This window comes from Cajanus cajan, chromosome 11 (assembly GCF_000230855.2).
Source record: "Cajanus cajan strain Asha chromosome 11, NIPB_CcT2T_4, whole genome shotgun sequence".
Lineage (NCBI taxonomy): Eukaryota > Viridiplantae > Streptophyta > Magnoliopsida > Fabales > Fabaceae > Cajanus > Cajanus cajan.
The window spans coordinates 39,633,877-39,644,429 of NC_138527.1; the positions used below are offsets into that span (position 1 = coordinate 39,633,877).

General features: G+C 28.9%; 1 protein-coding gene across 1 annotated transcript; it reads right to left on the reverse strand.

The window, feature by feature from the left end:
• Nucleotides 1-4,178: 4,178 nt before the first annotated feature.
• Nucleotides 4,179-5,851, reverse strand: LOC109801412 (uncharacterized). Its single transcript, XM_020362469.3, has 2 exons — nucleotides 5,315-5,851; nucleotides 4,179-5,123 (listed from the first exon to the last, which is right to left on the reverse strand). The coding sequence occupies exons 1-2, from the start codon at nucleotides 5,715-5,717 to the stop codon at nucleotides 5,041-5,043; spliced, it is 486 nt and encodes a 161-aa protein (XP_020218058.1). The 5' UTR covers nucleotides 5,718-5,851; the 3' UTR covers nucleotides 4,179-5,040.
• Between the last annotated feature and the right edge of the window lie 4,702 nt (nucleotides 5,852-10,553).

Here is a 10,553-nt window from a genome sequence, read left to right on the forward strand (position 1 = left end):
TGAAAAATTATTGACAAACTTTTGTCGTGCTCAATGTAGAATGACAATGAATCCATTATGCAGTATCTGCTTACGGGGTGAGGAAGATAGTCTACATGTGCTCAAGGATTGCAGATTTGCCCAAGAAGTGTGGTCCAAGTCGTGTAGAGATTCATCTTGGATGCTTGCGGATCAAGATAATTTGCAACCCTGGTTGTTGAAGAACTTATCAAACTCTAATCGTTCCCCTCCTGGGTGGAACTATAGATTTTCTATTACGTTGGATTTATTATGGCACCGCCGAAACAGAGCCATTTTTCAAGGTCAATCCATCACAACTAATCAAGTAGTAGCTGAAATAAATGCTCAAATGATATTTGCTACCACATATGGTCTTAATCAACAATCACAAGTTGGGGAAGTTAATTATAGTTATAGACTCAATTGGATGAAACCTCCTAAAGGTATCCTGAAATTAAATTGTGATGGGGCTGTGTTTAGAGAGAATATGGCCTCTTGTGGGGGAGTGATCCGGGACTCATATGGCAGGTTTGTGGTGGCATTCACAGAGAAGTTAGGTATGTGCTCCATCCTTAAATCGAAGCTATGGGCCATTATACATGGATTGCGCATTCTAGTTAATAGGAATTTGGGTCATCAAGTGATAATTGAGTCAGATTCTTCCATTGCAGTGAGGTTTGTTAATGAAGGTTGCTTTGGTTCTCACCCTTATTTTACCCTTGTTCAAGAGATAAAAGAGCTGAGTAATCAATTTTCCTTATTTTCATGTTATCATATTCTAAGAGAAGATAATTTAGTTGTGGACATTCTTGCTAAACGCATGATGGTTTTAGAGAAAGACTTTTTTGTTTACGAGTCTCATCTGTCTTTTAGTTATCACTTGTTATTAGCAGATAATTCTGTTTTTCTTCTAATTTAGTGATTATTTGATTGGGCTTTAACCCTTATCTTACAAAAAAAAAAAAAAAAAAAACTCAATCTAGTAAGTAACCATGGTCTGTTTACGATTTTAATTTCATGAATAACAAATATTATATTATATTTTTTTGACTAAACTTAATTAAAATTGTATTTGGTTAAAAGTCAATGCTAAAGAAGAATATTAAAAAAAATGATAAAAAGAAAACCAAGTGAGAATGGAAGTTAATAGTTGAGGCACAAGATAACTTGCAATATATATACAAAGACATCGATCATCATCATGAGATTGAAAATTATGCAAATTATATAAATGTCAAATTTATGAGAATAAAAAATGCCAACAAATATTTTTTTATATTAACAATATCATACTTGTAAATTCTTGCTTCCACACATGTATATCTTGACGAACTTATTAAACACATCCCAAGTGTTACTGTGTCAGCAGTGAAAAAGACGTACATAGGAAAAAAAGGAAAATGTTATTTTGGTTATTTTTTATTATAATAATTACACACAGATGCATTTTTTTCTCTTTAAGTATATTAAAATGTGTAATTTTAATCTATCAAATTTTAATTAAATAATATTAATTTTTAAGTATTGCAGTTATATAATGTTGATTTTTTAATTTTTAATTGAATAATTTTAATTACTAAAGTATTACGGTTATGTGATTCAATAGAATATTATAATTCTATAAAATAAATTTACTTATTTAAATTACATATGTTAATAATATTAATAATAATAAATATATCATTTAATACATGAATCAAAATTATAATATATGTAACTTAAATAAATAAAAAATTATATTATTATAATATTTAAAAGATTAAATTATATAATTGTGATACAAATTTATTTCGGTCAAAGAATAGTAGCCGGAGAACCACTAGTGATATAAACTCTAAGAAAACCTAGCCGTCGTCCTAATCTATAACATTTGATGAGTGTAACTTGTCCTTTGGTTAAACCCTTTTTCCTTTGTATATATGGGTGTCTTATTAAGGATACGAATATTTATCTCTAATGTCAATTCATTGAAATAAGCCTTCATTTTTATTTCTCATAATGAGCTTATAAATCATATTTATAATTGTAATCAAATATGTGCGATAATCATAAAAATTATTATCTTAATTAGTCTTAGAAAATTCGTGAGTGATCTTGAATTCGACCTGTTCGGTCAGATGGGAAGTTAGAGGATACATGACCCTCCATGCTTAATTATTAAAATGTAAATAGTCTTTACTCGATCGATTCGGTCAACTAGAGATTTGGAGAGTACAAAACTAAAATTACTTAATTAGAATTTGAAAACCTAAAGTTATATGATTATAACATTAGAGGGGATAAAAATAAAATTAAGCATAATAATTATTACATTAGTATAAATAGTAGTAATCAAGTTATCTCAGTATTTTTATATTAGATTTAATTTTTCTAAAATAAGAGAATTGCACTTTAAAAAATGAAATGCAATAATAACAATTAATTAAAAAAATTAATAATTAAGATTATAATTTTTTTTTACAACTGTGAATACATTTTATTATTTAAAATTACACTCTTTCATTTTAGAAAAATAAAATCCTTTTGAATTATGCAAAATCTTAAGACGTAAAACTATTACACATAAATGGAGAAAAAGGTAATTTCCATTACAGCCGTGTAACATATGCAGATCATGACGTCTTGAGAAGAATAATAGTGCCTTAGAAGAAGAAGAAGAAGAAAACATTGCAATGTGAATGTATTTGTTTTCTTTCCATAATTGGCTCTTCCAAAACTCGCCCACTAGTGTGGATTTCGTAGTTTCTTTCTCATTTTCTTTTCACGTTACTTACGGCCAGTGACTTCATCTAACATTTTCCTGGCACACGCACTCACTTGTAGCTAACGACGACTGCCTTCAAGTTGTAATCAATAACATAGAATTTAACTATATATATTTCAACACAAAGTTTATACTCATTTTAATTTTTTTATTTCTCTTTCTTTTTTACGTACTACACTATTAGTCACATTTGGTAATTCTTTTTCATTTATTTATCTAATACTATCATTATTTGTCACATTTATGCTTTTTTCAGAAAAAGAGAAGGAATTGAAGAGAATGGAAAAACATGTGAAAAATAATTTGATAGAAAATAAGTAAAAAATAAAATAAAATTTGTAAATATTTAATAAAGTAAAATCATGTTAAAAAATAAAGAGAAAATAATATTTTTTTAATTTTATTTTATAGAGTTAAAATTTTATGCAAAAAATAATAATTTAAATAATTGCCATTGTATCTATTTGTCTCTTTTTACAGTGTTTAAATTTTATTTTATTTAATATTATTTAGCAGTGTAATCCATTATGTTAGTTAATATAACCTATCATGCTAGGTTGTGCCAAGGCCATAAAAAATCCACAAACATTATTACACTATCAAAGTGTTGAAAAAGAGATACACCTTGGAATGGAAGTCACGAGAAAGGGTTCAAAAAGAGAGTCCTAATTAAGGGTGTGCAAAAAAAATTAAATTGATCCGAACCGATTTATAACCGATCCGATCCGTATTGAAAAATTCGATCTATTTTGAGAAAAAAAATCAAATCGAACTACTTTATAAAATTGGTTCAGTTATCCAATCCATTTTTATAAAGTGGATCGGTTCAATTTAGTTTGATTTTTTAAAAAAACTGATCCATATATAAGTAAAAAGTGGATAACTACACCATACCGAACCGATCCAATTTAAAAAAAAAAAACCGATTCATATTTTAAAAAAACCAAACTAATCCACTTTATAGAGTAATAAATCGATTAACCGATTCATTTTTATAAAACGGTTCGGTTCAATTTGAATTGATTTTTTTAATTAAAAAAAAACGATTCATTAACACCCCCGTCACAAGTAAAATGTTTTCGGCATTCAAATTTTAAGGCTACAAGTTTTTCACAAATCATCAGTTATGAGAGGGTATAATTAAAATTGTGAGACCTACCTCTAAAACATCCTAATTCTTGACAAATCACCCTCCATCAAACACATTTTTTTAATATCTCTTCTAATCTATCTTCTCTCAAATTCATGCCAAATCATTCCCACCAAAAAAGTTAGGACTTTTTTATTTTTAATTCCCCTATTCCCATTACCTAAATTCACATTGGGTGGGTGATTAGTGTTAACCTTCATTTTTTTTCCTATTTGGTTTGCTCTACAATTATCTCCATGCTAGGGAATTTAAACTGTTAGCATATAAAAGAAATCCAACTATCTATCACCTGTATAATTAGACTTTGTTTGTTCGTCGTACAGCTCCCTTAACAATTGGTGTTTAACACTTAATAGCCACTGTAATTTTTGAGTTTTGTTAGCAGTGTCTTGACTTGAACCCAGCCTCCGCGTGAAAGTCAACACTGAAGGCGCTTCGTTCCGTTTCCGTTCCATTCTTTCCTGTGAGCTGGAAAATTGGTGGAAAACAAGTGATGACAGAGAGGCCAGAAAGTACAATGAGTCAGAAACACAAAGCTGCGTTGCCAGCACCGCATTAGGAACCGAAGAATGTTGAAATTTGAAGCTTCACCGTCTTGCCTTTCCAATACGCGTACCCATCCCATGTTAGAAAGCAAGTTGTATCCTCGTGCAAGTCAAATCCCTTGTCAGAGTTACGAGAATGTTATATTCTTCTCTCTCGCCTCAAGAGCAAAGAGAAACTACCATTACCAAAAAGGACTCGGACTAGGAGCACCACTGGATTCAAACGCACACTACAACATATTTTTTTCACACCCCCAGGCCACACACAAAAACAAAAACAAAACTAATTGTACGTACGGTCTGGCATATCATACGATATGGCATATGATATATAGAAAATACTATAATAGATCTATCTAGCTTAAGCTTTGTCATCACATATTTTGGACAAGTAGAGTACAAAAGAAGGCGCTGCCGACAGCCCCACATGTAACACTAACTAACTAATCTGGTTCCGTCACAATTGGGTGGTTAACTAGGGTCCGCGCTCGCTTCCCGTTCATATCTATCGTATGGTTTAGCTTCCATGATTCGGTTCCCAATCAACATTTTCCACAATTCACATCACATCACGCACCCATTCAACTCGAACTTTGTCGCACCGCACAGGCAACAACCTGCGCCCACTGCCTCAGCCTTGTCTTCACCGTCTGAGGATTATCGCCTACACAATAATCCACACCACACCAAACAAACAATTCAACCACTAGATCTTAATCCAATTAACACATAAATTAATTTTTATCTAGTAAAACCTATTCTATTGGAGAATTGGAGTAAAAGCAGGTAAAGAAGTGCATCAAGGTTTGGAAGTAAATTAAATTAAGAAGTGAATGAAACTTGTTAATTACGTACCGGTGGTGAAGATGGAGGCGTGGGGACTGCCGTGGGGGGAGGGAGTGCTGTCGCAATCGGAGGAGGATGGCGTCGTTTTGGAGAGGAGAGAGTCGTTGTAGCGTTTGTTGACGGCGTAGTAGAGGCCGAGGGCGGGTAGAGTGTCGGAGAGGCGGCGATCGTGTTGGACCTCGGGGGAGGAATCGAATCCGAAGCCTAACTCGATGCAGGCTTTGAGTTCGTCGACGTCCTCGTCGGTGACGCTCTTGGTGCGGCGGTTCTTGCAGTTGCCCTTGCGGCGGAGCCAGGCCTCGTCGCGGTAGGCGTCCGGGGACCAGGATCGCTGCTTGAAGAGCGGCGGCGCCGACTGGAGGAGCGGCGGGCGGTGGAGAAGGAAGGGCGGTGGCGCGTGGGCGTCGGACATGGGGGCGTCGGACAGGCACAGCCCCTGGGAGTGTTCGTGCTGAGGTCGAGCGACCTCGCACGAAGGGTTAGGGAACGCTATGGCGTTGTTAGGTTTCTTTCTTTCGGCGCTTTTGAATGTTAAGGGGCACCACAGGCTTTATGGCCAGCTGCTGGATCAACCTCACCCCTCTCTCATTGGTCCACCTCATCATTATTTTCCTATATACTCTTTGCTTCGCGTACAAATATTGTAACTTGGTACTACCACGTATTTATTTATTAGGTTGCCTTAATCGGACAACCAATTCATCCTCACTCACTAATTATTCATTAATAAAATATTATTTGCTTTTAGTTTTATTGCCTTGCCCGCGGGGAGCCACTTGTTGCCCAACCAAATCATACGCTCCAATATTCATTCACTTTTATTCATCCATATATCTTCATTAATTATACGTTAAGTTAGGTATAATACTACTTTATTATTTTTTAAATTAGTTGGCCTTCACATTTAAGATATATGTTTCCTTGTTATTTGTATTATTGACGGAATCCATTACCTTAAAAGCAATCTCATCTCTCGCTAATGTGTTGGGATTCTTGAATTTTTCTAGTTAACCATACATTATTCTAAGAAGTAAAGGAAATTATGTTTTCATATTTTCTGTTTTCTATTAAAATGTTGTTTGAATGGGTCGCTAATTAGTAAGATTATGTTAAATTATATACTCTCTCCGTTTTTTTCATAGTCGTTTAAGATTTTGCACAGGAGTTAAAAAAATCATTGATATTTTAGTTTTCAAAAATATATATTACTTATTTTCCTATTTTACCCTTTAATTTTTTTTGCATTTTTTAAGACTGTTGAACTACAATTTACTCCATTAATTATTAATGCATTGATTACACGTGAACTGTAACCTACTATATTTAATTATACCTGTCCATGAATTAATGGTTATAGTTAAAAAGTCTTGTAAGTAGTTGTCCCTTTTTTTTTTATAGTATTTTGTTGGGAACATATTACTCTTATAAATGCACATTAACTTTATATGGGTAGTTGGAGAAAAAATAGGTAGACATTAAAAATAAATACACACATTGTTCAGTAAATATGTATTAATTATCAAGGGTAAAAATGGAGGGAAAAAATTAATAAGTCATTGATTTTAGTAAAATGACAATGAAAAAAAAATAACAAATTCTGATAAAACGACTATGAAAAAAAAGCGGAGAAAATATGTGACTATTGTTACTTAAATTCCCAAGTGATTTGACTGGAGAGATAATTTCTACATACTTTAGTTATTTACAATGGACCCTAATTAAAAATATACTTTAATATCTAAGTTAGAGAAAAATCTATATTATGAGTTGTATTAGAGTTAGAATAATATTTAATGATGTATAAATAAGTGATTAATCTTATCTTTAAGTCAAGATATATAATTACATTATTTTTTAAGATATATCATGGTGATTAGGATAAAATACTGTTTTAAATAACATGATGTTTGGATTATAGGAGATGTTACATGAAGGTACTATTTATTGGAGTAACTGTCTAGGATTTTGTCTTTCAAGCTTAGTGTAAACAAAAGTATTTTGTTCGATTTATCTAAATTGAACATACAAAGTCATCTTAGTTAAACAAAATTTTGAGCGGCACAATATTCATTTTATTTTTATTTATTTTTTAAATTCAACCATGTCATGGCAGGAAGAACTTATTACATGACAAAGTAACATTGTTTTTTTAAAACTTATTTTTATACCATTCTTTTGAATTTTCATTCTCAATAGTTAAGATAATCTCTCTCAATCTATATTTCTCTCTGTCTCTCTATATATATATTAAAATAATTACTTTAAGTGAAAGTATTTTTAAGAGGTTTTATTATGATTTTGTTTTTGAAATTTTCTTTATATTCTAGATCTTTTAATTTATTATTTTCATTTTTTAAAATAAAATTCAATTTTGTTTATAAAATATTTTGTCAACAATTGAAATAAGTTGATACTGTGCTACATAATTTTTAAAAGATTTAATCCATCACTTTATCCTTAAACTTTTTGGAAATTTTCAATTAGGTTCTAAATCGAAAAAAGAATTATTTAATTATTAATTTTTTATATTTTTATTGTTTGGTCCTAATGTTAGAAATTCATTAAAAATTCAAATTTTCACAAAATAATTTGATAGAGTGGTTTTTTATATTATTATTTCATATCATTATTAATGTATTTTAAATATAAAAATATATAAATATAAAAATACTTTATAAAATTTTATAAATAATAGATGAAATTCCAATCTTAAATATTAAAATTAAAAAATATAAAATATAAATGATTTAATTACAAATTTTTTAGTTAAAAATCATACACCAAATGATATATTAAATTTTAAAAAACAAAATATGATATATTGACTATTGAGTGACAATAATTGAATACGATAACTACAAACAGAAGAATGCTAATGTTAATTAAGAAACTTGAGTTTCGAGGTGCGGACCGTGGTAGTTTAAGAGACACATCACAAAATCATGATAGCCACTTGAAATAATATCTATTAGGACCTACACACGCCATCCTTTATCACCAGTGCTGATTAATTGAGCATATACGTACGGATATGCTCACTAGAGGCCATATAATACGAAAAGATACAATTACATCCATAACTAAAATTTATAATAAATAAATAATTTTAAATATATAAACTATAATCTAATTAAATTTTATAATAAAAACATTTTTATTATATAAAATAATTTTTAATATTTTAACAGTTGGTAATTTTAAAATATTAAAATTGAATTATAAAATAAAAAATAAAAATTATAAATTGAAAGAAATTAAAAATTAAGAAAAATTCTTCAAATTATTTTCATTGAAGAAAAATAAATAAAAACAATTTAGTTAAATAATTATTTCTAAAAACACTTTTATTCAAATAAATATATATATATATATATATATATATATATATATATATATATTGTACCTGTACGAGAGTACTCTGGTAATTTTGCTACTCCTGCTGGGTCTTCGTCTTCCATGATGTATCCTAGGGGAAGAGAGGGGTACCTGCAAAAGACACTCCGATGCTTAAGTCAGTCCTCGGTCTCAAAGATATCAATGCTAATCAAATTGGTAATTATGAAAACGTACCTCTCTTTGTCACTAGCCACACTTATTTATACTAACCTTGATGGGCTTTAAGCCCATATCCAGACCCATAAGAGGATCCATTAACGCTTGCCTATTAGATGAATTCTTGTAACGAGTCGATAAATCCTCAGTGTGATCGTGCGAGGAGTTATAAATTCTTCTAAGATGTTTTCCTTAATACTCATACTAAAATCTGGTCATAATTGTTTAAATATCACTTATGAACCAAGTTTTCAAAAAAACACAAACAATTAATGCAGTTGCTATAAAATGACTAAATATATAATAAATTTGTATGAATTTATGTGTTATCTTTAAAGAACACTACACATTAAAAAAATAGATAAATAAAGATGATACATCACAAAGAAGTTTACAATAAAGAGATGGATGTTTATAATTTGATTTTGAGATTTTAGTAGAATAATAAGATAAGACTTAAATTAAAAAAATAAAGAAATAATTAAAAGAAATTAGAGATAAAAAAAAAGATAAAGTTACAAATAATTCTTATTTAATATTTTACATTAACACTTATGAAAGTTCACACTAAGAGAAATAAAAAATAGTCAATAATGTAAAATATAAAATAAAGACTCGTGTTTGAATTGTGTATAAAAAAAACCTGGTTGGAAGAAAGACTCTTCTAAATTAATAAATATTTCGTACCAATAACATGATTATTAACAAATATATAACTAATTAATTTCTAATTATTTAAAAAAACTAACAATGAAATCATGCAATTTTAGAAAGGAAAAAATGTCCCATTTTAAAAAAACAAATGTTTTATTTCCAAGAAAGAGAGGGACTATTGTGAAAATGAATTTATACTTCCTTAATATTTTTAAATATATCTAAAATTTAAATTGGAAAATGATGCTTTTATATTTTAATCAAATAAATATTGAAATTAGAAAAAAAAATAATTAGTTTGAGTTCTAATAAATGTCTCAAACAAATGATAAATGACACGTGACATGAAATATGTCTCAAACAACACTAACAATAAAAATAAAATAATACTCCTAAATAAGTAATATGAAGTTATGAAAAATTATTTGAATTACTTAATAAGAATTAACAAACTAAAATCAAAGAGTTCATTATGAAAAAAATTTATTATTTTTTATATTATTAACTTAAATCTTAACTAATATATTATAAATGTCCTTATTTATACAACTTAACTAATATTTTATAAATGTCTATATTTTTAGAGATGTCAAAATGAGGAACTCAGTCCAACTTATTATAGGTTGAATAATAGATGGGTCAACCCAACTTAATTCAACTTTTAGTGAGCTTAAAAAAAATTAACCCAGTTTAGAATAAAAAAAATGATTTTTATAAAAAATTACTTGTTATAATCTTATATTTTAGAATTACAACTATATAATTTATAAGATAAAAAAATATAAAATAAAAATATCAACTACAATCAACTTATAATATCAAATAATATCAAAGTAGTTATGTAAAATATTGATAAATAATATCAAATTGACACTTATTATCATAATTTACAAGTTCACAACTAGTATATATAACATTTAATCAATAATATAAATGTATAATCATACAATTAATACTTAGGAACCTAAAAAATAAAAATAATTTTTTTTAAAATAAAAAATATATTAGGTGAGTCAATTTGTCATCCATAAGTTGACCTTTG

Coding starts and splice junctions, on each gene's coding strand:
- LOC109801412 (XM_020362469.3), bottom strand. CDS start 5,717: ATGTCCGACGCCCACGCGCCACCGCCCTTCCTTCTCCACCGCCCGCCG. Junction 5,124..5,314: donor CGCCTCCATCTTCACCACCG/GTACGTAATTAA, acceptor ATTATTGTGTAG/GCGATAATCCTCAGACGGTG.